General features: G+C 45.0%; 1 protein-coding gene across 2 annotated transcripts; it reads right to left on the bottom strand.

Annotated features, from left to right (window-relative positions):
• HHIPL2 (HHIP like 2) lies at positions 1-26,645 on the bottom strand. 2 transcript variants are annotated; one of them, XM_005306951.4, is made up of 9 exons: positions 21,651-26,645; positions 15,920-16,572; positions 13,053-13,196; positions 11,439-11,770; positions 9,766-9,892; positions 9,219-9,364; positions 7,088-7,169; positions 3,677-3,759; positions 1-1,705 (listed from the first exon to the last, which is right to left on the bottom strand). In XM_005306951.4, exons 1-9 carry the CDS (start codon positions 22,026-22,028, stop codon positions 1,323-1,325), a joined length of 2,328 nt encoding a protein of 775 aa, XP_005307008.2. In that variant the 5' UTR covers positions 22,029-26,645; the 3' UTR covers positions 1-1,322. The 2 variants fall into 2 exon arrangements, with proteins under 2 accessions (XP_005307008.2, XP_065446719.1); XM_065590647.1 differs by lacking the exon at positions 21,651-26,645 and adding an exon at positions 19,767-19,856.
• Positions 26,646-27,740: the final 1,095 nt, after the last annotated feature.

Raw genomic sequence — 27,740 nt, 5'->3', positions numbered from 1 at the left:
GCATAAGGAACAATATCCAACCTCAGAGTTACCAGCAGTAACCAAACTATGTGCAGGGGAGATCCAGGGAACAGACTCACTGACAGTGGAGAGGGAATTCCTCTCACTGGCCATAGAGGAGCAGTATTGTCCCTCTGTTGTCATTACTACAGCCTCAAGGACTGCCATGAATGCTGCTCTTCTCCTCTCACTCACAGATCAACTGGGCCTGTTTCCACTGCACCCTTGGTTTACCACCTAATCCCCTTGTGCACCAGAGCATGGGTCCATTATACACAGTGGTCCAGACCCCTGCTGCCTAAATCCCATGTCTTAGAACTGAACTGATTCTGCTGCATCTGTATCCTGCGTCTGGTGAAAGGGGTCAGGATTTGGCCCTGTTTATGTGATTTGGGGAGTGTAAGGTGCCATGACATAGATGTCTGCCAAACTCTTTTCACAGTGTTTGCTGTTCAGTTTGATTCCATAGGGTAGTTTGGGTCAGCTTGAATTTCTGTTCAAAGCAATTGTCCAGCCACAGCTGGCCTGACTTTCAGATGTGCTGAGCAACTCCAGCCTCCCTTGAAATCAATGGGAGCTGCAGGTACTCAGCAACTTTGAAAATTAGGCACATAATAACAAATATGTCTAAGTAGACTGTTCCTCTGGTGATTTAAAACAGCTGCCTAAAATAAACACACATTCAGATTTTCTTTTGGAGTATTTAATAGAAGGTGATTTTTAAAAAATATATTTTGACAGATAAGAAATTCAGTGGCAAAGGATGATAAAATACTGACCAAAAAAAATCTGGCAACTTCAATGTATTTATTCCATATACTGTGATTAAAATATGAACCCCCTCATAACCAGTTAAGCCCACCAATAGATACCTGCTGCCTAATCTTGCAATCCTTATTCAGGCAACACCCCTTGAGGTTAAAAATCCAAATGCCCAGAAACCAAATCCTACCCTCACTGCACCTGTGGGACTGTCACTGAAGTCAGTGGAGGCTTTGTATAACTGCTAATGTCAGGAAATGGCCTTCAGAGCAAGATTTGCAAAGAATGTGAAACTTATGAGGCGGGGAAAACCTTGCTGCAGTTAAAGTCATAATAGGACATATAGTCCACTCATGCTAAACTCATGAAGTAGTATGCATTCACCAAGACTGAATTTTCCCCCACATAAACTTATGAACATGTTATGGGCATAAAAACTGCACGCAGGTCTGATTCTTCTAATAAGGTCCGTGTTGGAAAACTCCAGTCCACACCGCAAACTGGTCGTCCTTTTCTCAATCACTTGCTTTCTTTTTGGCCCTTTGGGAGTTCTCTTGTGTTCAGAGGGAGCTCCTTGACCTGACCCCTTTTTTCTTCTGTTTTTTCTCCTTAGCTGCTGCTGTTTTCTTAGGGAGAAGTTTCTTCTTGGCTCTGGTTAGCTGGGAACCTTTCCTGTCTGGCAAAGATGTCACACGTGATGCTTTGGATACCTTTGGAGCCTTTGTCTTCTCTTCTGCTAGATCTAGTTTAGTCTTGGATCCTTTGGCCTGCCTCTTTTTGCCAGACACAGTTGGCTTCACTGCTGACAGCTTGGTGGAGCTTTTTGGGGAAGCTGGCTTCTTGGCTTTTTTGGAAGAAGTTGCTGGGGTGGCTCCTGTGGAGATGGAGGATGTGTTGGGAGGCTTGGTTGTTGGGGGTTCATTAAGCAGTTCAAGGACAGTCTCTGAAAAATAATTCAATGCTTCAGCATTCCTGATTTAAGGCAAAACACTAACTCAGACATATCCCTGAAAAAGAGCCTTAGCAGACTGACAAGCAGGCAGGCAGACAAGAAACATATTTGCCTTTCAAAAGAGATTAAAAACTGTGATGCTTGAACACTACCTCACTTTTCTCATTTTGATTCTGCTTCCTCCATTAAATATGAACCCTGGCTTCTTTTTGTAGGGTTGCTAAGAATAAGTTTGTTTTCTCTTAGAATAAAAAACGATGATGGAACATTTGTTTAGAACAGGGGTCGGCAACCTTTCAGAAGTGGTGTGCCGAGTCTTAATTTATTCACTCTAATTTAAGGTTTTGCGAGCCAGTCATACGTTTTAACGTTTTTAGAAGGTCTCTTTCTATAAGTCTTCAATATATAACTAAACTATTGTATGTAAAGTAAATAAGGTTTTTAAAATGTCTAAGAAGCTTCATTTAAAATTAAATTAAAATGCAGAGCCCCCCCGGACTGCTGGCCAGGACCCGGGCAGTGTGAGTGCCACTGAAAATCAGCTCGTGTGCCACCTTCAGCACGCGTGCCATAGGTTGCCTACCCCTGGTTTAGAAAAAGGCCAAAATGCATAAAGAGTAAGATGGAATTTGCAAGCAGATTTTAATGAAAGGGTAGATAAAGTTTCTCTTTGGCAGCTCCAGTTTGTTGACGGGTCGTTATTATCATTAGTATTAATTATTTATATTACAGTAGCATCTACAACTCCCAGTGGGACCTCATGGTGCTGGGTACTGTTCAACCTAGATAATGGGAGGCAATCCCTGAGTCATAGACATTACAATCTAAATATGCACGACAGACAAAGGGCAGGGGAACTGAAGTATTATTATCCCAGTTTTACAGCTGGGGAAACTGAAGTGTTGAGAGATTAAGGGTTAGAGTCACAAAGAGAGTTAGGAGTTGTGAGTGCATAACTTTTAGCCTGGTGAGTGCATAACTTTTAGCCCAGTGGTCAGGGTAGTTGCCTGGGATGTGGGAGACCCCCAGTTCAAGTTCCCCCCTCCACATGAGGTGGAAAACGGATTCTACAGTGGAACAGCTTCAACAGGAGAGACTGAGGGAGACCCACAGTCTCCCATAGCCCAGTGGTTAGGCCACTCACATGAGAGGTGAACCAGGCGTCTCACGCATTAAAGGTCAGTGCACTAACCAGTGGGCTAAAAATTATGAGGGAAGTGGACCTCCTCCTCTCCCCTTCCCTGGGTGTTTTGTGTGGAATTAGGTGGCCCATGAGCATGTCTACCAGATTAGGAACCTGAAGCAATTTAGGTGTAGGAGTGCCTGTCTTCTTGTGGCTCATGAATCACTTGGGGGCCTAGGTGGGAGATAGGCATTTGGATGCCTAGAGGGAGGCAGCAGTGTACATGCTCAGAGGCAGAAACTTAGGCGCTCAGGGAACTTTTACAACAAAAACCTAGCCACCGAGTGAGTTTAGGCACCTACCGGGTTAGGTAGCAGCCAAGCAGGAGTCTTGTGAATCACAGTGGTGCCAAAAAACTGGACATAGGTACCTAAGTCTGGGGGGTAAGCGCCTAAATAACTTTGTGAATGTAGTCCGCAGTGGCTTTGGCTACATGGGGAGTCTGGCAGAGCCCAAAACTGCACTCAGGTCCCCTGAGAGTTCCAATCTAGTGCCTTAACCACAGCACCATCTGTCCTCACATGTTTTCTATGTGTCACTCTGTTGCTGTTGTGAAGACTGAAAAACTAACTTTCACCACTTCCAAACTCCTCTGAGGACCTAAGAAGCAGCAGCATATTTAATATGCAACGGAAACATGAGTTAACATACTTATCGTACGACATTAACAGTTGTTGCATAGTACTTTGGCTTTAACGAATGCTTACATTTCAACCTGACATCTCTTTGAGATTGTATACAGTTGTGCCACACAATAAAATGAAAACCTAAGGACTTACTTGCTAGAGGAGCAAATGGGATACGCTTACTCTTTGTTTTCACTGGAATAGGCTTGTGTTTACATTTCCCAGGTGGAGCTCTCCTTCAAAACAGATTTAAAAGATAAAAAGGCATATGTGACTATCTAGGAAATGATCAGGAAGTTTACTTTTTCCAGAGACAAAGATCACAACACACATCAATCCTCCCTGTTAGGTCATGTGCCCTCAGAAGAAACCAGACCGTTTGCAATTAGAGTGGGTCAAAAATTAGGAATGCTTTTCACAAAAAAGTGTGCCTTTTCTCACTGAAAAATACCCACGTTTTATTATTGTGGAGTAATATTTTGGTGATACGATTATGAAAGGTGCTACATAAAATTCTCTGTTCTTTGCTAGCTACCTCGCTCTATAATACCACCAATGTACCAAGCTCCTCACATCTGGCCACCTTCAACAGAGAAAAGTAGAATAAAAACAAAACTCCGTTAAATTGCAATGAAAGAAAAATGAGGATAGAAGAGCTATGATTGTGACAGAACTGAGAGAGCTAGACTGCTACCCAACTCACTCGCTGCCCCTCTCTGTTGAGATGCCCGAGTGTGTGAAGCCCTAAGGCCCTGATTTTCTGAGGTGCTGAGCAATCTCACCTTTCACTGGAATTGTGGCTACTGAGCACTCCTGAAAATCAGACCTTTACTAAAGTTAGATGCTTAATCAAAACAGACAAGACGAAAGCTGAACAGATAAGCAATGAGACCTAGTTATCAGGGAACCCAGATGAGGCGCAGAAAGAAAAAAAAATCTCCAAAGGACCATGGGCCACGGGTATCATAGGCTGGGGGAGGCTGTGCCTCCCCAAACAGCCAGGCGTGGCCCTGCCCACACTCTGCCCCCAGGCCCTCCTCCTCCTGCTTCCCACTTGCCGCAGCTCCAGTCTCCCTGTGGGGTGCCCTGGCTCAGGCCGTGCCACCTGCCCTCCCGGGGCTGGGGCCATGCCGCCCACCCTCCCAGCGCTCTCAGGAGCTAGCCTCAGGCTGCTGGCGGCTGCGGTGGGGGGAGCTCTGGGCTCCGGCAGGGTGTGTGTGCGGAAGGGGTGGGGCCTCAGGTGGAAGGAGCGGGGTTGGGGGGCTAGCCTCCCTCAGCCAGCGGTTCACCGCCCATGCAAAGGACCAAGGGAAAGATTAAACATACAGTCATGCTCTAGAAGGCAGGTGACAGGGTGAGGGGAGAAGCTTCTGAAACTCAGCAAAGAAAATTGGTTCATTTCAGGAAAACTTATAGAGCAAGCAGCAAGCCCTCCTGTGCAGTAATGCTGTTCATTAGTGAGCTGCCTCCTTGCCCGCTTCCAGGAAGCTGGCCACCTGGAAACTCTCTTCAGGCTTCTTGGAAAATGTAAAGCTGGGTTTCTCCATTCATACAGTAGAACCTCAGAGTTACGAACACCTAAGAACACATGCGGTAGAGTCCTGCAAGCCAGCTTTCCTTGTGTGCAAATCCAGAAGAAATCCCTACAGTACATTTGCCTAGTCATAGATAGCAACAATTCAGGAAAGTGCCAGCATATCACTGCTTTTGAACAGCCTCCTAAGATTATCAAAATGTAGCCTAATAGACCCACCCTGGAGAACTGATTCATAACTGACCCTGCTAAACCCTATTAACCTCAGTTCATAACACTGGAATTCACAGGAGACTTAGAGATTACAAAGCATTTTTAATCTGTTTTCAATTTAAATTTGTTTAATTGGGTTTTTTCACCTTTCTCTGCAGTATGGGGCATGACTTGCCTGGACATAGTTCACCTCATCAGTCCGGCATTGGTGGCACCTGGGTCTCTCCTGTTCTCTGCCTGTGGCACACAACTGTTCAGTCTCCTCACGACTAACATGCTTTGGTTTAACTGAAATCATTGGGCTCAACATAGGGGAATTTGGGTGAAATGTAATGGCCTGTGATATGCAGGGGGTCAGACTAGATTAGTGTTTCTCAAACTGAGGGTCCCAACCCAAAAGGAGGTCACAAGGCTATTACAAGAGGGTCGTGGCCAGAGAGCCCAGCTCTGAAGGCAGCGCCACCATCAGCAGCAGCGCAGAAGTAAGGGTGGTATGCTATGAGGTGCGGGTCGTCACTTTTTTGAGAGGGGGTCATTACAGCCTGAAATATTTTCAAAGGGGAGCCCAGCAAAAAGAGTTGGAGCACCTCTGGACTAGATAATCTAAATGGTCCCTTTTGCTGGGTATAATAGGCTTAGGCTTCCCTGGTGCTGCCACTGATCCGCCACTGGACACCTGGGATGCGGTGGCCCTGCCCCTTCCCTGAGATCCCCACTGCCTCCTCCACCCCCACCTCCCCCAGGTCCCTGCTGCTCGCTGCATCCCTCCTCCTCGGGGCGGGGAGAGCCAGCGGCTGGCGAGTGAGGAGGGTCGGCCGGGCGCTCTGGGGCTGGCGGGGCTTTCAGGGGCAGGGAGGGGCTGGAGGCTCGGGGGGCCAGCGGCTCGGCACTGGCAGCCAGCGGCTCGGCCTGGGGAGGGCCTTCAGGGGTGGGAGGGGCTGGTGCTCAAGGGGGCCAACCCAGCGCTGGGCCAGCCTGGTGCTCAAGGGGCCGACGGCCTGGTGCTGATGGTGGGGGCCAGCAGCTCAGACAGGGGAGGGCCTTCAGGGGCGGGAGGCCGGCAGTTCGGCCCAGTGCTGAGGCTGGCCCAGCACTTGTGGGCTCCAGGTTGTGGGGGGGCAGGGCCTGGTGCAGAAGGGGCAGGGCTAGTGGGCTAGCCTCCCCAAAGCGGGCGTTTACCCACCGCCCGGGCTCCAGGACACTATGAAGTAGTGAACAATGTTGGCATGACGATGCTAAACACTCAAATCCTTTAAGCACAGAACTGATGCAGCAGGATGCGTGGTGATGCAAGCTCCCCACACAATGGGCCTCAACTGTATTCTGGAAAGACCACCTTGCATGGTGAAAGGGCATTTTTGTCTGCATGGCAGCCAAGTTAAAGTTATGTTGAGTAAGAAAGAAAATTTTTGGTGAAAGGCCTTTTTGGCATTACAAAATTAATGTCTATTTTACAGGGTCCTTGGCTGACGTATAGACAGAAAAAGGCTGTCTCTGTCGTGAACCTGAAGGGTACTGATTATTACTTAATACTATTAAAGCAAGTTTGTGGTGTATCTTTGACTTGTAAAAAAGTGAACATTTTTTAACCTTATTGTCCCCAAACTTTTAACAGATTTTGGGCCTGATTCTATTCTCAGTTGTATCAGCCTAAGTCTGAAGTAATGTAAATGAATACAAATGTCAGTCTAATTCTAGAATTAACTTCACTCAAGCCAGGGGAGTTGTTCAAGATATTCCACCTCTATTGAGCCAACTAGATAATTTGTGTTGATTATAAAGTAGCATGCAAGAGAAAACCAGATCTTAATGCTAACCTTGCAGGATCAACAAATTTGTAGATAGATCCATGGGGTGCATAGGCACTGGGATAAGAAGTAGCCAAAAAATAAAGCTCCCCTAAACAAACAGAGAGAGAGAAAAAAAGAATATAAGCTGTTTCAGATGCAAATGCATAGAATTATTGCAGATTTGGTGCACTACCATTTCCCCCTTCCCTTGCCCCTCCATTATATCACATAATTGGAAAGGAAGACACAATCCTATTTGTTTCATTCAAAATCCTTCTTCACACCTTGGGCCATGGTCTCACAGCGTGATCCATGTGGGCAGATTGCAATGCCCACACACAGACCCACTGATTTCAGTGGGGCTTCATGCAGGCATAGCAGTCCTGTGCCAATCACAATGCCGCATCAGAGCTATTGTGTCCCCCTGTGGAGGACACTCCAAAATATTATTTTATTGGGTATATCCTATAAGTGTACTTTCTAAAAGGCTTGTTTTTATCCAGTAAAGCAGCCAGCAATTATAAATAGAGGAAACACACACACAAAAACAAAATATTTAGCTGACTTATAAACTACCAAAAAAAAAATCAAACAGGCTCCAGAATGGCTAATCATTTAGGACAAAAGTCTCTTGTTACTGGGCTGTTCAGGTTCATAATTGGAGAAATTGACTACCATCCCTAGAATACGTATCTTTTCATTAGCCATCAGTATAATATCTAGGGAGCAACAGAGGGTCCTGTGGCACCTTTAAGACTAACAGATGTATTGGAGCATAAGCTTTCGTGGGTGAATGCCCACTTCGTCGGATGCATGTAATGGAAATTTCCAGGGGCAGGTATAAATATGCTGGCTGATCGTTATCTCCAGACTGATTCTTGCCAGCATATTTATACCTGCCCCTGGAAATTTCCATTACATGCATCCGACGAAGTGGGCATTCACCCACGAAAGCTTATGCTCCAATACATCTGTTAGTCTTAAAGGTGCCACAGGACTCTCTGTCGCTTTTTACAGATCCAGACTAACACGGCTACCCCTCTGATACATATCTAGGGAGGTTATTGTAGTTTGAACAAATACCAGGAGAAACTATTGTTGTAGTTCAAATTACATTACAGCACTGTGACAATTTTTAGAGGAAGAGTTGATACTGGAGTTTAACATCCATCTCTGCCACTTATTACTAGAACAGAGACGAAAGCCTGTCAGTGTTTTACACTAAAGCAACATTTCTGTATTCCCCAGGTCTCTCTAGGTCTTCTGCCTTATTTTCATTTTCTAGAAACAGTAGCCAGATGCGTAAGAAACTAGTATTCCCCGGTCTGAGCTCATCCAGGATCTTTTCCATTACAAGCACAGGATGATATCCACATTCTGCTGAACCATAAGTTATTATCAGAGGGCTTCCTCTTCTTCCAAACTCTGCCAGAGCACAGCTGGCTGCTATCTGAAGCGTTGAGATCAATTTTGCATTATGCTTTGGAGAGCTCTTTGTACTCAGGAAGCCCCAAAGGCATGACCGATGGATCTGTTAGTAATTTCACTTTTGTTAAAGCCATGATGACATTTTAAATCCTTGACCAAGCTTTGAGACACTCCTATCAGATACAGAAAAAGGAATTGTTTTTCCTCTCTCCAAACCAAGGTCTCTTCAGACCAGAGCTCCTAGTGTTGCCATTGTGAAAGAGAATGGTGTCTTGATGGGGTAGAGATTCAGCTGGCTGCAAGAACTGTAGTGAAGAGGATCCCATTGCAGTGACCCATACTTTTACATTTTTAAATTTAAACAAGTGAACAAACAATGTATATGGGTATGAATCAAAACAGGAATCCAGCCACCCCACCCAACTTTGAGTGAGTTCAGATCCGGATTCAAATTTCAAGTGGGTAGTGAGCTCTATCATGAGCTGTCTTGAGTTCTGCATCACGGGTGTCTAGGGTAGGTGGGAAAAAAAACCTCACAAGGTCTCATGACTGGGCATATTTCTGAACTGTCTGAGCCATCTGCCAACCCCAGCTGCAATGCGGAGATATTTCATCACCCCTGCACAGTCAATCTTCACTAACATTTCCAAAGGGCAACCAAACCCCATATATTCACCCTGAAACACAGAACCCAGTTTCCTATACAAATGTGGTTAGGGAGATGCATTACCTGCTTCGTCTTCAGCAAAGGAGATGATGAATTTGTTATAAGAGCTGATCAGCCCAGGGAAAGCACAGGCTTTAGTGCTACCAATACAAATATCTTGTTTCTTCCATTTCTTTTCCCTCTCATCTTCCTGCAAAGCCATAAGTCGACTGGATGAAAAATAAAACCTTATGTTGTAGGATTCCATTTTTCCATTCTCAGGGTTAATTCCTGCAAAAATCATGCATCACTGGAAGTAAAAGGTTAGTTGGAACCCTGATCCTTAAAGTGGGTTTAATTTTCTTTTGTATAAGATGGGCCTGAATAAAAACCCCAATTCTGAAAGCTCTAACTTGGGTGAAGTTCAGATCCAGATCAGAACTTTAGAGGTGCTGTCTCTGTAATGGACCAAACCAAACCATTGATCTAAATATAATGAATGTCTAGGACTTTCACTGTCTAGGACTTTCACTGACTGTGGGCCAGAGGGTTTCAGAATGCTCAGACATGGAAGCCGTATAAATATAAGGATAGCCGGATAGAAAAGAATGGAAACTGTTGTCTCCCTCACCCACTCATGAAATCACCAAAAATGTAGAGGCCATTCAGGTTTGGAGATTCACATCCCCGGTACACGTATCCTCCAGTGACTGACTTCCCCACAGTGTGGCCATAGGCAAATATCGGAAGAATGTCATCTGTTAAACACATACACACAAAAAAACAGAATAGCTTTCATGGACTCGCTGATCAAAGAGCAACTGGTCAACAATACTGATGTATGCAATGGAGGCCAAAAGGGCTAGTGGACATGGGAGTAGCTTGGTTCATTTCAATGAGGTTTCATCCATTTACACCAGCAGAGAATTTGGCCCTGAGGTTTAAAGAGCTTCCTACGTGGCTTAACAAGACTCAACCAGTGAACTTCATTATCATGCTGGACCAATATTCTTTACATCAGGTAAATGCTGCAGAGAGAGTTCATGAAACGTTACATGTGGCCAAGTGTAGCAAGCATTTTAACAAAGATCAACATTAAAAATTCTGTTGTTTTCTACTGAAAAGACAAAATACGGAAGCAGGAAGTTGCAGCTCAGCTCAACAGATTTATACATTGCAACTGCTCCCAGTACAGTAAATGCTAAACATGCCGGCAACTAAAAATCATTCTGCTGGATCACAAATATTACCAGAAATGTAAGTTACTGCCACCCTTTCAGCCTGGCACCAGGAAAGGTGGTTCCAGCCCTTCTGGGGAGGGGCTGACATTCTGCTCCTGAAAACTTTCAGTCCTGTCTGCACTTTTTTAATATGACTGAGATTGTCTGTTTATGCTGAACAGCACAGATAGAAAAATGTAATGAGTTAAAATCTGAAGCCTAGCAGCCAAGCCTAACACAGGCACATGGTAAACTTTCTGGTCCTTATGCCACAGTGCTGGACCTTGTTAAAAACTACTGGCATATTCAGCAGTAATGGCACCATATGGCAATCACCAGCACATACGTGGTGTGTAGACAGATGCTGCATACGTACGCTCGTATGCCAAGCTTAGTTCCCAGAGTCATTTACATTTTATTATCTTATCTTAAGAGTGGTGCTTGTCAACAAAATCCTTAAGGAACATAATTACACCCAGCTCTTATATTGTGCTTTTCATCAGTCGGTATCAAAGCACTTTACAAAGATGAGCGGTATCATTATGCCCATTTTACAGATGGGGAAACTGAGGCACAGAAAGGTGAAATGACTTATCAAAGACAAAGTCAGCCAGGAGTAGAACCCAGGTCTTCTGAGGCCCACTCCAGTGCTCTATCCAGTAGGCAGCACTGCCTCCTACATAGGATTTGCTACAAGATCATGTCACCAAGCCTGGCCACTACCTGATGTTTCAGAGGAAGGCAACTATTCCCGATAATGCACTTAGGCCCCAATCCAGTGCCCACTGGACTCCATAGAAGACTTCTGTTGACTGCAATGGGCACTGGCACTGGTCCTTTGCCATTTGTGCAATGCGGTGCACAACAGAGATGCCAGGATGTTTTGTATTTTGATGCCTCTGGATTGGAAAGCTGGGAGGCTGTATGTTTTCTTATCAGACAGGAACATATTCCCCATCATCCCGTACATGACTTCAGATTACAGAGGTTCACTGGAAAAGCAGCAGTATAGTCGTTAACTAAGTACATATTGCATGGTGTGTGCTCGTTCAAGCAAAGCTCCCACAAGAAGTGATTGGCTTACCTAAGGAGGAATTATAGCAAAGCTTTATGTCATAACATTCAAATCCCTCCTTAGCTCTCCAGCCGTAGTTCCCTCCTTTAACAATGACGTCAACTTCTTCAAACCTGTTCTGTCCAACATCACCACAGAATATTCTCCCTCGTCCCTTGTGAGTGACTGGGTCCCCTCTGTCAACAGCACAGCGCCACATATTCCTGACTCCGTAGGCATAGACCTCAGGGAGAGCCTTGGGGTCTGAGACAAAGGGGTTATCTGGTGGGATGCGATATGGCTTTCCATCTGGGCTTTTTCCATTCACATCTATCCGTAAAACTTTTCCTAGTAACGTACTCCTGAAAGTAAGGCAAGGCATAAGCAATAGGTTAATGAGACTGTCAGGTAAATCAAGGCTTATAGATGTTAATCTGAGAGTTGGTGGGAAAATGGGAACACTGAAAATTTTCATGAAAAATGTGCCCCTTTTTTCATCAAAAAATATTTAAAATTTAAAAAAATTTCAACCAGCTCTCATAAATATTGTAATGAACTGGATTGTGGGGGGGGAGGTGGAGGGAGTACACAAGCACCACTGCCCTCTGCTGAAAGGAATCGAAACTGCTTGGCTGTGTGCGATAGGCCCTCTGCTGCACACAGCTAATGGAGTTTCTCCTTTAACTCACATAGGATCCGTGTTTTTCTGGAGAAGGGAGATATCAGGTCTCTCTCTCTGCTTTCCCCATGAAGCTCCACGTGGCCACAGTGCGACAGCCATGAAGCCCCGTTACAATATTCTTCAATCAACACAAAAACTACCGTCACAAATGATACTCATTGGCACCCTTGTCTCAGCAGAGGGGCAAAAGAATGGATGGACCATGGAAGCAAAACCAACCCTTAGAGGTGGTTCCACCAGGTCAGGGCTGAGGCACGGGGCAGCATGGGGGAAGCCTGCACTGCTCCTCGATGGGCTGTACTGGTTCTAGGTGTGTGGAGAAGACTTCATTTTCAGGAAACATCAATCTGTACCATGGGCACTAACTTCACTTTCACGTTTTTGTCAAAAGCAATGTGTTATTTATATAGGTATATTCAGCTGCAAAAATAGCTTACATTAAAACTGGATTCACAAAATGTCCCTTGTAAGGACAGAAGGACTGGACTAATATAGACATCCAGTGTAAATGACTCACTCATGCTGTGTGGCATGGAAAACAAGATGCTGTCTGCAGTCGCTGAATAGGAAACAACATCAATTTAACTGGTTTTCAACTGTCATGTAAAATTGCTCTTCATTTCCCTTGTAGCCAGTACTAGTATGCAGTTCTTCCAAGATATTAAGGCTAATATCCTAATAATTCAAAACCACGTAGGGGATTTGGATTCCAATACCCAACAGGATTTGGACATCTGAATCTCCTAGGCTTTGGAATTTTCAGGCTTTGAAAATCTCATCCTAAAAGTACACGGATACTGTAAATTGGGGGTAATCCTGGTTTGCAATGACTAGTCAAGCAGCATTTTTGTTGTATCAGTCCATTCTCTTGTTTTGCTAAAAGTCCAAATTCTGTCTCATCATGCACTAAGCCAATGCATTGCACTAGCATGAGAGATGCATAAACCTGTCCTCCAGCTTACTTGTTCTGAGCATTCCCAAATTTTCCAAAAGGGTCCCCAGCTTTCCCTCCGTCCCCGATGAACAGATACAGACAGCCATCCAGGCCAAAGAGGAGCTGCCCCCCGTTATGATTTGCAGCTGGTTCTTCAAGCTCCAAAAGACTCCTAAAAAGAAAGGAAAGAGAAATAACCACAGATGTAGCCCCTGGACAAGATTCAGTGTCTTGTTGGGTTAGAGAAATGCGTTACTATTCAGTCAGCACAATAAGCAGAACTGCTTATCTGCATAACGTATCTTTCCAAGGTATCTTACTGTTTCCAGGCTAAGCAAGGACCTTTCATGTCTTTTGCTAATCACATCTCTCCATTTAAGGGTATGTCTACGTTTGAGCTGGGAGGTGTGATTCCCACCTTGCGTGGACATACAAGTAGCATTGACTCCGTGGCAGCACAGATGGCCTATCGGGCTAGCCATCTTGAGTATAATCCTGCCTGACCTGGGTATGTGGCTAACCCAAGCTGTCGTCTGTGCTGCTGGGGACACATTGCTATTTTTAGGCACTAGCTTGAGCGGAGCTAATGCAGGTACATCTACATAAGCTGGAAATTACACCTCCCAGCTCAAATGTAGAGACATACCCTGAGTCTGCAAGGCACATGGCAGCCTGGTAAGGATAAGTGCATAACTAGCAGGTGGGCAGCGATTGTTCCCATTGATTTCATCTTGCCCTTTCAGCAAATGGTAAAATCAAATAGCTCAGTGGATCTTGTTCTTTAAAGGCAGAGCTTCCCGAAAGTTTGACAGTCCAAAGGCACTTTTCAGCCATAATAAAGTGTGAAATGTGTTCAACATGTATCTATCTATATTTACAATTGGATTTTTAAAATCTAATTTTGTTGGGTGCATTTTCTAGCACTTGATGCGGAAGGTGTCAGGGGTGTGTTAGTGACCAGGGAAATGGGCCAGACATCAAGGCCTTGGGGCTGAAGTTCTCTGTTGATCCACAGAACATGTACAGCATGGCTGTGGCAGTGCAAGCTCCACCCACACTACCCCACTATTGTACTTCCATCTTAACAGAGAAGAGCCACCTCTAGAAGTGAAAGGACACTTCAGGCCCCAGTGTCCATTCAATCCTTGACCGCTCTGCTCAGACTACCAACAAGGATACTAACGAGTGCCTCAGTTTTCCCATCTGTAAAATGTGGACAATAGTACTTCCTTCAGAGGGTTCTTCAGAAGCTTATTTCCTTTGGAAATCATTTTAGATTCCCTCTAGGAAAGGCATTACAGAAATGCAAAAACTTCATTAGTATTATTTATTAGTAGCAGAGTGCCCATCATGCTGGGGGTTTCTGTAATATGGACACTTGCCACTGGGAATAGGAATGAGACCCATCAGCTTTATTTCTCCTGGGCTGCTCTGCAGCTATCAGCCACTACCAGATGGAATGGTTTCAGTCAGGTAATCTAACACCATTAGACTTTTTTAACCTGCTACTGGTTGGGGCTTAAAAATGTGATGTCATCTGTGCCCCTTGTGGCACAGAATCTACCACAACTGGGGCGCAACCAGAATTTTCCTCAGGAGGGGGCCTAGCGCTCTCCCTCCCCTGCACTCAGCCCAAGCTCTCTGCCCCACACTTTCCCCCTGCACCCAGTCCAACCCATCCACACTGCCTCAGCACCCAGCTCTGAGCTCCCCGCCCCACACCCAGCTTCATGGTCTCCACACCCCACACTCAGTCCCGAGCTCTTACCCAGAGAGGTGATCAAGCTGAAGAGTAACATCCCCTCCTCCTGCATCTCTGCTTCCCCAAGAAGCACCAAAAAAGCCCAGATCCAGTCCTCCCACCCTCTTGGGCACTGGGGGTTCCCAGTCTCCCTGCTGTACTTCTCCTTCGGAGCTGGGGATGCCCCGTGCTCATGAGCACCAGATGGACTGCAGAGGTGGGGGCCCCAAACAGGCACAACCTTACTCAGATTTGGCCCAGCCATCCCAAAGTGGCTGGGCCAAATTTCCAGCTCCGGTCACGGGCCAAGGGGGGGGCCCTGGGTCCCCCAGCTCTCCCTTAATTGCACCCCTGACCACCCACCATCGGCACAGAAATAAAATACCAGTGCCCATTCAAAAACAGGAATCTTCCAACACATTTCAAAGTTTATTCTGGCTGAAAACTGTTTCTTGCCTTTTAAACGTTCACAGTGAGAAATGGGCACTGGGTTTTTGTTTTATATACGTCTTTCAGCATGATTGTGAAGCTCACAAGCAACAAAATTATTACTAAATCCTTTTCTATGAGTGAAAGGGACAGAATCAGCCTCCCCAGAAAAGATGTTCTTGTTCTGAGCAATTTAACTTTTATTAGAGGTGAGACCAAGCTGGTGCCACTAAGAACTTCTGTAGTGCCTTCAGCCCTGTGATATGTGTGTGATATTTATATTATCATTGCAATAAAATACCTTTGCAGTGGGCAATAAAAACACGGAGCCTATTTAACATTATTGTCTATAAAGCAATTTCAGAGCAGGAGTTAATTCTCTACAGGGTTCACAGTTTGAAAAGTTGGTGTGTTTGAGGCTGCCACTGTACTGCTAGATTTCACAGGGCAGGGACAGGAGGCAGTGTGTCTAATGGTTAGAGAAGGAGAATTTGGTGCTATTTTCCATTCTGCTTTGGGCTCACCGTGTGACCTTGAACCAGCACTCACATCTCTTTCTGTCTCTGTTTAGCAATCTCCTTAATGGGCCAATCCAAACACCTGGATCTGCGCAACTTAGAATGGTCAGGAGCTCAGCATTCAGATCCAGATGTTGCAGTTGGGCAGGTTCCTATGTGGTCATATGAGAAACTGATACATTCAAAATGGCTCTGAATAAGCTTTACCTTTCTGAGCGTGGATCAGCTTTGTTGACATCAGATGCTAAAACTTTGAATTCACTGATCCGGATCTTCTCCGCTTTCTTCTTGTCCATGTACGAATAATAGATGTAAAATTTTCTGTTGTGTCTGTGCTTGGGGTGAAAAGCCATCCCTAGGAAACCCCTCTCATCCCCTATCCATGGACTAGCCAGCACTATTTTCTTAATATCTAGAAAGGGCTCCTCCAATCGGCTCCCATCAGGCAAGTAGACCCAGATGATCCCCACCTGTTCAGCTACGAACATGCGATGGGTGTTGTCATTAGCATGGAGCATCAGTACAGGATTCCTCAGCCCATTAGCAACCTCTGTCAGGCACAGCTGAAGGCAGCCCTTGGGGTCCTCCACTACTGACCCCAGGTTGCGATTGAGGTCTGTGTTTTTTAGCACATTGGGGTAGCAATAGTCTTGGTCCTGTATGTTAAGGAGGTTACAGAAGCGGGTTTTGTTCCTCTCACAGCATTCTTGAATGTGTTTATCATTAGTCAGCAGTGTGATAGCAGAGCGGCAGTTGAAATGGAACTCAGAGCAGTAGTCAAAGCAAAGTCCTGGGAGGTTCCTAAGAGGTGTCTGGGGGTTTTCTGCATCATAGAGATGTGCCGCATATGGGGAGCACTCCTATGAAAATAAACATAAACTAATTACATGTCTGTCTGTACGGATCCCTGATGCACTGAGTAGCCTTCATCCAAGCAAACTGGTCAGTAACATGCAAATCATTAATAAGATAAATAGCCCCAATTAAACAATCTTGGAATAACATTCCCACTGCATTTTTCAGATCTCTTTAAGGTCTTGATTCAACAAAGCATTTAAGCACATACCTAGCTTTGAGCATGTGTGGAGTCCCATTGAAGTCAATGCATAACATTGAATTATGATCCAATTGAGCTTGGACTGAGATTTAAAACTCTTGGGTTGTGCTCCTGGATCCCCCACTGACTCTTTGTGTGATCTCGGATAAATCACGGAGGTCAACATTTTCACATTGATGTTCCTAAAGTTCTGCACCTTAAATCAAATGTTTAGCTGTGCAAGATTTAGGTTAAGTGCCTAACATTAGGCACCCAAGTTTGAACATTTGGGTGCACACAGCTCTGTGCCTCAGTTTCCCCATCTGTGTAATGGGGATATTAACACTTACCTACCCAATTTCGCAAAATTCCACTAGCCTTTCACCCAGCTGGGTTTCTGTGTTGGACCCTTCAGAAAATAATGTTTCTATTAATACTTGACCTGTATATTTTTTGGTGCAAGCTTTATAGAAACGAAAACACAATCAGTTAAATCCTGATGCTCCTCTCACCCTAGTTTTGCACTGGTGTCATTCCACTGGCTTCAGGAGTTCTCTCTGCTGTACCTATGTGAGGTGTGCAGGAGACTAAGAACTATGGCAACTGCTATAGCATCCAAATGTGCTTGCATGTGAGGGAGAAATGCATTTCTCATTGAAGCAAGAAGCAACCTCAGCACCTCTAACCTTAATGAACTCCCCCTCCAGCCTCTACTCCTTATCACTGTGGTGCTAGGTCTTCTACAGTTTAAGGTATTGAACAAAGTGTACCCTCTAAGCAGGGGACATTCTTTTCCAGCCATTCACTTAGTAGCTGTTTCTAAACTATTCACATTTCCAACTCATTGTCTGTGTTGCAAGGAATGCAGACAACCGCCATTGTTTTGGCTAAATGTCTGAGGTGAAGGCATTCCTTAGGGTCTATGTAAAACCACCAGGATTAAGCAGTCTCACACTACTCGCTGGTCATTTCCCTCCTCTGTGGAGGAAGGGGACAGTGGGGGATGGGGAGAGGGAATGGATTATTATTTCAACTAATTAATAGAGCTGAAGAAATAAGAAGATCTTCAGAATCCTTAAAGGTGGCAATTTTGCAACAGAAAAACTTCAAAAACAGACTCCAATGAGAAACTGCTGAACTTGAATTAATATGCAAACTAGATACCATTAATTTAGGCTTGAATAGAACCTGGGAATGGCTGAGTCATTACACAGATTGAATCTATTTCCCCATGTTAAGTATCCTCATACTTCTTGTCAACTGTCTGAAATGGGCCATCTTGATTATCATTACAAAAGCTTTTTTTTTCTCCTGCTGATAATACCTCATCTTAATTAATTAGCCTCTTAGAGTTGATATGGCTACTTCCATCTTTTCATGTTCTGTACGTATATATATTTCCTTTCTATATGTTCCATTCTATGCATCTGAAGAAGTGGGCTGTAGCCCACAAAAACTTACGCTCAAATAAATTTGTTAGTCTCTAAGGTGCCACAAGTACTCCTGTTCTTTTTGTGGATACAGACTAACACAGCTACCACTCTGAAACCTGTCAGATCCAGATGTCACTTGTCTGTCATCTTCAAGACAAATGACCGATTTCTCACTAAGTGTAACAAATTGCAATTGTGAGCATAACACAATGAAATTAATTGTGACAAATCTGGGGCCTTTTAGCATGTCACAGTTGTCTCATTCATGTCACACAGACCTTCCTGGAGACAGTGGGGATAGAACTCTAATGCTTCTGCTTCAAAAAGCACAGGCCCCTACCACTTGAACTAAAGGAGAATCTCCATTAACTCTTAACAGACAGGCCCTGTGACACTCAGTTCTCATTCACAGTATTTTCTAACCCGACTCGTTCAGAAATCATGAGTCAGCCCCCACCCCAATCATGATACTGGCTTAAGGGTTGGAGGGGATTTGGGGGAGGGTGGTTACAAAAAGAATAAATATTGTGTCCTTTTTATTTGTATTCTGTTTTTTGAGCCTTTAGGATTCCCCCTAGCACATGCCAAGTTACAGGCAGTGTGCCTATCTATACCAGATCTTAAAACATGCCAATTACGACGTTAGGTAGCACATGCTAATATCACACCTTTCAATCCTAGTCTAAACAAGATTTAATTCACCTTCCCCCTGCACCAGCCAGCTGAACAGGGAAACCTTAAATCCTCTCAAAGGCTGATGAAGCTGCCATTCTAGTGTGTGCTACCAGGGATTGCCTCCTAGGGCATCAGCTGCCATCAGTGCTCTTTCTTAAGGACATCAAGGGCAGGTCTTGACCAGGGCTTCACCTGGACTGTACGGACCAGATCCTCAGCTGGCATATCTCAGACTAGCTACCCTTTTACAGCCTCTGGGGATCTGGCCTTTCTAGCCCTAAATGTTTTCAATCAGTCAGTCAAATAATTAGCAAATACGGCCCGACTGTCAGCGGGTGTAAATCAGAGCAGCTCCACGGATGTCAGTGGAGTCATGTCACTTTACGCAATCTGCCGAGTTGATCTTTTGCTTTCACTTCAGCTAAAATGATAAAGAGAAATGCAGGAGATCTAGGCTGTGACAGAGGCAAAGCTGTTAAAAATACTTTCTAAACCACTCGTTACAAGAGTGCTCTCTGTCTGTATATATGTAAATAGATATCGATAAGGTGACAGGAGATGGCACTGAGGAATGTGTAGCATGGCTCCTGGGTTTTGTAGGACCAATAAAAGTTGTTGTGCACTACAAATAGCTTCCTCTTTGCAGCACATTACATCAGCTCTTAACACCAACTTGCTACCATACCAGGAAGACTATCAAAAGCAGGTCTGTTTGCTCTCCACTATTTCTAGCATAGAATGGATGCATTGGCTTCCACGCACCTGCCTGAAAGGGCTTTGGCCATGTCTCTACTACAAGTGATACAGTGGTGGCACAGCTAGGGTGCCATAGCTGTGCTGCTATAACCCCATCGTGTAGATGCAGACTATAATGATACAAACGTTTTTTCTATCGCTGTAGGAACTTCACCTTGGGGAGGCAGAAGCAGTCTTTCATCAACTTAGCTGTGTGCAAGATTGGATCCTCACAGTTTCTCAGAGTCTGTTTTGTATCATGTGCAGTACTCATCACATGTGTCAACATTTAACAAAAAAAGAACAGGAGTACTTGTGGCACCTTAGAGACTAACAAATTTATTAGAGCATAAGCTTTTGTGGACTACAGCCCACTTCTTCGGTATGCATCCGAAGAAGTGGGCTGTAGTCCACGAAAGCTTATGCTCTAATAAATTTGTTAGTCTCTAAGGTGCCACAAGTACTCCTGTTCTTTTTGCGGATACAGACTAACACGGCTGCTACTCTGAAACATTTAACAATCATTACTAATTATTAATATGGCCTTGATTTGGTGGAATGATGAGCTGTCCTTACTACTTATTGGATCAAAGAGCTATGGCTGACTTCACTTGAGGGGAAAAAAGCATTATGAAGTAGAACCTTGCTGACTGTGCTAATCCAATAAACAACTGAATCTCACCAAGTAACCTAGCCTGTTCCCAGTGTGTTGACATTAACATCAATAGGAGCAGAAGCAAGTCATTAAAAACTAGCAGTCACTAACCACTTCTCATCAAAGAGTTAATAGATAAGTCATTATTATAGAATCTCTAAGGTTACTAAGACAATTATTTTTAAAAATAAACACCAGTATTTTTATTATATGATTACAATTAATTCAAACTAAGCTAGGACTTATGTCAGGACTTATGATCAAAGTATAAAGATGCAACAGTCTTAATTGTTATTATTAATGTGTGGGCTTATTTTCTAGCCGTCACATAGGAAATCCTCCAAAGGCCGCTCAATCATTAAACATTAGTGTGAATTATGTTCTGCCATGGCCACATTAATTTTTTTCTTAGTTTATTGGCTGTAAGTGACTATGAAATGTTGATGTTGTTTTTCTGAAAGTTGGTTTCTCCAAGGTGACTCCAGACTCTGACCAATGAGACTATAAAAGTGGAAGTATTTAGTAAACATGGATAATATTTGAGAGCTAAGAAGGATTAGCTGGAAGAATTTTATACCTATGTGATAAGCAAAAATATGTTTTTTGGCTGCTTTGTGTTGGCATACAGTAAATCATGACCAGCATGATTAGCATACCTGTTAAAAAGTCAGGTCCTTTCTACTCACAAATCATTGTGCAGGCAGGAACCCAAGAAGAGCTTTTACTACTGAACTGTCTGCTTCCATGAGCCAGATGGGCAGTGGGAAGAAAGCACAGGGGAAATGCAACAGCTGAAGCTTCAGGATCTTTCAGCTGCATGAATCTTCTGGCTGTTTCTTAATGTTGTTCTACTTTAATAACCACAGCGTTTGCAGTGTACTAGGCAGGAGCACAGTCTAAACACATTCGTCATGAGACCTGGGAATGCAAACACTGTGCTTCATGTCCTGTATAATCTGCCACCCAAGTCACCCTGTATTTATGAGCAGAATGAAAAATAAATAATGATCTTTTTAATCCTCCCTTAGTTTCAAAGGGGCTAGTATTGTTCCCCTCCTAACAGCAGGATACACTCCTTCATTTCATCAGCACTACAGCTATCAAAAAATAGCAATTCATTATTAACTACAGTTACTGATGCTGTTACATGCATTTATAGGACATCTATCCCTGTGGTACCTGGCCACACTTTGAACCCAATGCAAACTATGCAATAACCGTTATCCAGTAACATTATCCCCACTGTTCCCCCTCCCCCAAATCCACACATCCCCACAGCATCACAAATGTAAAAGGGATGACAGGGAGAAATCACCTTTTAATAAAAACTTATAGCACATGAGCGTGCACACAAACAAATGCACAAATGTAGTGTAAACTACAGGTTGAAACCCTCTGCCCTACCTGACACAGGATATCCTTGATATATCCTCCACACAGCTCATGGCCCTGGGGATCAATGTAATCCATGATCTCCCAGTATTTAGCTGCAATGCTGTTGTCCTTATCCTGGTCACAGCAGCCAAAAGTCTCATAGGCAGAGCAGAACTCCAGGTGGAAAGGGGGCTGGAAAGGGGGTCCGTAGTCCAGGCACTGGGGGTGCCCCCAGAGCATGCCTGCTTGGCCCAGCAAGGCGACAGAGAGGCAAAAGAAAAAGTTTGGGGACAAGTTGCTAACTCCAGACCTGCTGCTGTGTGGCCAAACATTAACCTTCTTCACTGGAGGTTTCCTGAGGTCAGATGTATAGGAATCCTGGCCATCTTTAAGATAAGGCCCATTCATCCTCTGAGCTTTACAAATTGCCAGCTGCAGAACTCAATGTTTGCTCAGGTTTGCTTGCTCGCTGGGGCTCTCCCCGCGCGCTCTCTCTCTCTCCCTCTGAAGTTTACTATTTGTGGGCTGGGGAGAAACCCTGCAGGCTGCTTCTTTGGTATTTCACACGTCACATTGCAAGAAGCCTCCCTCCCCTCTGCACATTTCTCATGCCCCCAAGAGCACTCACACATCTAGTCCCTACAACTTACTTTAAACAGGTTCCAAAATCATTCATTGAATATGTATAACAGGTAAACAGTACAATGCGTGTGATCCAAATATATCCAACCTGATCTGCTCTCCCTATTTACAATGCAAAGCATGCTGCAGCTGTGAAAATATCAGGGAAGGAAAATGAATGGATCATTTTCAATCAGTACATACCCTCTATTTAATTTTCAAGAGCTGGGTCAAACTTGGATCAGATTCTACAGGGATGGAAGCAGGGAGTCCTCCACCCTGTTTAAGATTCACTTAATAATCCCATCTTAAATAAATGTTGAGTGTATGTGAGGATAAAAATCTTTACAGGGATGCTATTGCCAAACAAGGTATTCTACAAATTCAGAGCTAGAGTTAAACTTAAAAGAAATCCAAACATGTGAAGGTAGGAAATGTAAATTAAGGCACACAAACAACTTTAACTCTACCCTGTAATGATGCCATGCAACCACCACACTTTTAGGACTAATGTGTGAGCTCAGATTAGTTTAAATTGTTTTTTAAAGACCCATTCGATTTTTGCATTTTTCCTTCCCAGTGTGCACTGCTAGACAGTGGCCTTTTGAGACTCTACTTCTTAGCAAACTAGTTCTCATATCCACCGAGGATGTGCTAGGTTGTGTGTGTGCTGTGCTCACTGCTGACGACTCAAGTCATTTGTCCTGGACTCCAGTGCATGAGCAAACATGGCAAGCAGATCGAGGCTACCTCAACCACACTCCAGCTTTGTCACAGCTTCTCCTGCAAAGTTTTCCTTGCTCATTTGCTGCCAATCAGAAAATGGTACAGTAATATTCATGCAGCGTATGTGGTTTATAACACTAACAAATCCATGGCCACTCAGAACTTGACAATTGCCATTATGCTACACGCCACAGGCCACTCAGAACATCAGACCAACACCATGCAAACTTGCTGTTTCAAATTACGGGCCCCTATCACTTGAGGTAAAGGAGAATCTCTGTTGACCTATTAGCAGTGTAGGGCCAATGACACAGGGCTGAGTAGTTCTGATTCCACGCCAGACAGTGGTGTGCACATGTATGTCCACACCCACCCACCTGTTCATTACAATACAAAGCTGGTTGAAAAAAATAAACATTTGTGGAAAATGTTTAAAGTTGTTTCCATATCCTAGGGTTACCATACGTCCGGATTTTCCCGGACATGTCCGGCTTTTTGGGCTCCAAATCCCCGTCCCGGGGGAAATCCCAAAAAGCCAGACATGTCCGGGAAAATCGGGCCGGGCCGGCGGTACGGTGCCGGGCCGGGGGCTCGGGGGCCGGGCCGGCGGAGTGGTGCCGGGCCGGGGGCTCGGGGGCCGGGCAGGCGGAGTGGGGCCGGGCCGGGGGCTCGGGGGCCGGCGGAGCGGGGCCGGGGGCTCGGGGGCCGGGCCGGGGGCTCGGGGGCTGGGCCGGCGGAGCGGGGCCAGGCCGGGGGCTCGGGGGCCAGGCCGGCGGAGCGGGGCCGGGCCGGGCTGGCGGAGCGGGGCCGGGGGCTCGGGGGCCGGGCCGGGGGCTCGGGGGCTGGGCCGGCGGAGCGGGGCCGGGGGCTCGGGGGCCGGGCCGGCGGTGCGGGGCCGGGCCAGGGACCGGCAGTGCTGGGCGGGCCGGGGGTGCTCGACCGGGGGCCGGCACCCCAGGGCCCGAGCCGACCCAGGCTGGAGACGCCGGGGGGGCCAGACTGGGCCGCGCCTCCTCCCCCCACACCCCCCTTACCTGCTTCAGGCTTCCCGCGAATCAAATGTTCGTGGGAAGCAGGGGAGGGGGCGGAGACTTTGGGGAGGGGGCGGAGTTGGGGCGGGGCTGGGGGCGGGGCCAGGGCCCCGTGGAGTGTCCTCCTTTTGGAGGCACAAAATATGGTAACCCTAAACTGAAAATAATGCTTTTCATACAAGGCACCAGCCAGCTGCTGTGTAAGCTTCCTCAGGCTGTTCTAGCAGTACACCTCCATCCTGACTTGCAGTTTCAGTTTTGGGCCCCCTATGCACAGACTGCCAATCATGTCCAATTGAAGTGAGAAACTTACTTCTCCGAATTCCCCAGCTCAGCAGTCGTGAAAAGCGAGTATATTAAACCCTCTTGTCCCCAGCAAATCATAAGGAGAAGAGAACTGCTGGGGTTTTTTGTGAAGAAATCCTAAACATTTTGATTAGGTAGCTTCCCAAATACTTCAGTCTAAACACACTGGCTTAGATAAAACAACAAAACAAATGTACTGACAACAGAAAGATCGATTTTAAATTACTACAAGTAATGAGGCATCTAAATCAGAATTGGTTACAAGTTAGGAATTGGTTGTTTTACCTTTTAACAAGCTAAGTGAATACAAAGCAAAGATCTCTCTCACCACATGTTCCAGCAGTCGTACTGGGTGAACCTCTTTCAGTCAGGATCTCTCCCCCAGTCCAGTGCTACTTCCTTTGTTCTTCAGCTGTGGATGATGCCAGGGGCAGAGAGCAAGGGAGAGATGATTTGAGGCATCGGCCCTCTCCTCTTACAGCCCTGTCTCTTGCTCAAGTATCATCTCCAGCTGATGTCTGGCCAGGAAACAAACTACTTCGTTGTCAAAATGTAGATGTTTTCCTCCATACCTCTCTTCTGCCAAAGAGTGGCCACTTACACAGGTGGTGGTGACTCCGAAGGCTCGTGGGAGACCAACACAGAGACCAGTAGGAAGTGACCCAGGGAGGGTGACGGAGTGGTACCTCCCGCCCGGGAAAACTCAGTGTGTTTCAGTAGGACCCCCTGCTGAGTCAGTGGCAGGATGCTACACAGCTGTTAGGGGCCTGGTGGAGTCGGGTGGGCCTGGGCCCCCATACCGGGGCCACCGCACCCCTTGGTGGGCACTCCACCCTTGATAGACTCTGGCCAATAGGCCTCACTGCCCTGCACTAAGGGCTGCTTAATAGACTCTGACCATTGGGCTGTGCTGCCCTTGTCCTAGGGGCATCACAGTTTGCAAGTGCTTTGGAAGTTAGGATTAAAATTCAAAATGATCTGAACAAACTAGAGAAATGATCTGAAGTAAATCGGATGAAATTCAATAAGGACAAATGCAAAGTACTCCATTTCTGAAGGAACAAACAGTTGCACACACATAAATGGGAAATCCTAGAATATCAGGGTTGGAAGGGACCTCAGGAAGTCATTTAGTCCAGTCCCTTGCTCAAAGCAGAACTAATTCCCAACTAAATCATCCCAGCCAGGGCTTTGTCAAGCCTGACCTTAAAAACCTCTAAGGATGGAGATTCCATCACCTCACTAGGTAACCCGTTCCAGTGCTTCACCACCCTCCTAGTGAAAAAGTTTTTCCTACTATCCAACCTAAACCTCCCCACTGCAACTTGAGACTATTACTCCTTGTTCTGTCATCTGGTATCACTGAGAACAGTCTAGATCCATCCTCTTTGGAACCCCCTTTCAGGTAGTTGAAAGCAGCTATCAAATTCTCCCTCATTCTTCTCTTCTGCAGACTAAACAATCCCAGTTCCCTCAGCCTCTCCACAGAAGTCATGTGCTTCAGCCCCCTAATCATTTTTGTTGCCCTCCGCTGGACTCTTTACCATTTTTCCACATCCTCCTTGTAGTGTGGGGCCCAAAACTGGACACAGTACTCCAGATGAGGCCTCACCAATGCCGAATAGAGGGGAAAAGACAGTTACCTTTTCCGTAACTGGTGTTCTTCGAGATGTGTTGCTCATGTCCATTCCACAATAGGTGTGCGTGCTCGCCACGTGCACCGGAAGTTTTCCTCCTAGCAATACCTGTAGGGAGGAGCGCCCCAGCGACCCCTGGAGTGGCGCCTCCATGGGAGTCTTCTCTTCTCCAGACTAAACAAACCCAATTTTTTCAATTTTTCCTCATAGGTCACGTTTTCTAGACCTTGAATCATTTTTGTTGCTCTCCTCGGCACTTTCTCCAATTTGTTCACTTCGTTGCCAAAGTGTGGTGTCTATAACTTGCCACAATACTCCAGTTGGGTCTTATCAGTGCTGAATAGAGTGGTAGAATTACTTCTTGTGTTTTGCTTACATTTCTTTTGGACTTTCTCAGAAGAATTGAGGACCCTAATTGATCGCTGCTGACGGAAACTACTGATAGGTTATTTCTCAATTATATAATAAATCCAGGCCATTCATACTTTTGAAAATCAGTAGTAGCACAGTGTATTGAGAGTTATTTAGCACAAGGCTGAAAGAATAAAAACAAATACTTATTTCAGTGCAAATCAACGGAAAAAAACAATTCTGCCTCATTTGCCTCTAAAAGATGTAGGACAATGAAACCCAGAATATAGAACATGTTAATCTGGTCTGGATTGATTGCCTAAATGTCTGTAAATTAAATGTTTGTCTTTTCAGCAATGTTATTAGAAGCATATACATCATGTTCCACACCTACTCTAAGTGGCTCCCTTCAAGGAACTCTCAACTCTCAGAAGACAGTATGGAATATTGAAAACAGACTCTCACTAATCTGTCATTTTTCTATTTAATTTATAAAATGGGACACAGAGAGAACATTGCGGGCTGCGGATTTTGCAGTGCACAGATGAATCTCAGAAGCATTCACATAAACATCTGAAAGCTTGAATTATGAATATAGACTGATTTGTCAGGCATTCAAAGAAGACAAAACAATGCAAATATATTTTTGGAGACTGAATTGTTTTAAAGCCACCCTCTAGCTTTTCAAAGTGCTGTTCAGTTTCTGAGCACATTACACATTGAAAAAAGGTTTATATATAACCATACCATCTTTGGAACCGCAGTCTTACCAGTTCCATTTTGATGCAAATCCAGGAATTTACCATGGGTTTATAAAATCAATTTCAGTACTGTCGTGGTTGAGATTATATTGTAATCCACATTTTATAGAAGACAACCAAATAAATACTCATCAGCATTGACAGAAAGTTTTAAAAATTGTTTTGAACAACTGAACTCTCCACAGAGGATTGAAAGCCTTAGTATATCTTGCTTAATAAGGCTGATGCTAGGTAGGACATGTTTTCCTTCATAGTGGTGATGGGAATTAAAGCCATTACATGGGTCAAGTTGGCCTAAATCCTTATGAACAGGAACATGAAGCAGCCAGGCAAAACCAGTCACAGGGGCAAATCTATAGAGAAGGGCTGTAATCTACACCAAGGGCCAATGTTTTTCTTCAGGACAGGGCACGTTTACCTTAGTTTGCCAAGTTTTCATTTGTAAAATAAGCACATTTGTAATTCATAATGCAAAGAAAATCCAGTCTAGTACACATGTTCTAGTTCCCTCTCTGATCTTCTTCTAGGAATTGTAGGACTATGTAGAATTATATTCCAGTGTACATGTCTGAATCTGATTTGGATATAGATAGCAGCTCCACCTAATATGTTCTTAACATTTTCTCCTTAACATGTGATACAATCAATACCAGCAGCATGGATGGACAAGATGGATGGTGTTGAGGC

This window comes from Chrysemys picta, chromosome 3 (assembly GCF_011386835.1).
Source record: "Chrysemys picta bellii isolate R12L10 chromosome 3, ASM1138683v2, whole genome shotgun sequence".
Lineage (NCBI taxonomy): Eukaryota > Metazoa > Chordata > Testudines > Emydidae > Chrysemys > Chrysemys picta.
This window is presented reverse-complemented; position numbering and strand designations above follow the sequence as displayed.

Excerpts from the sequence above, each read along its gene's own strand:
- HHIPL2 (XM_005306951.4), bottom strand. The coding sequence starts at position 22,028 with ATGAATGGGCCTTATCTTAAAGATGGCCAGGATTCCTATACATCTGAC. Across the intron at positions 16,573-21,650 it reads TCAAGGATATCCTGTGTCAG|GAGTGCTCCCCATATGCGGC; the intron begins GTAGGGCAGAGG and ends TTATTTTCATAG. Across the intron at positions 1,706-3,676 it reads CCCATTTGCTCCTCTAGCAA|AGACTGTCCTTGAACTGCTT; the intron begins GTAAGTCCTTAG and ends ATTATTTTTCAG.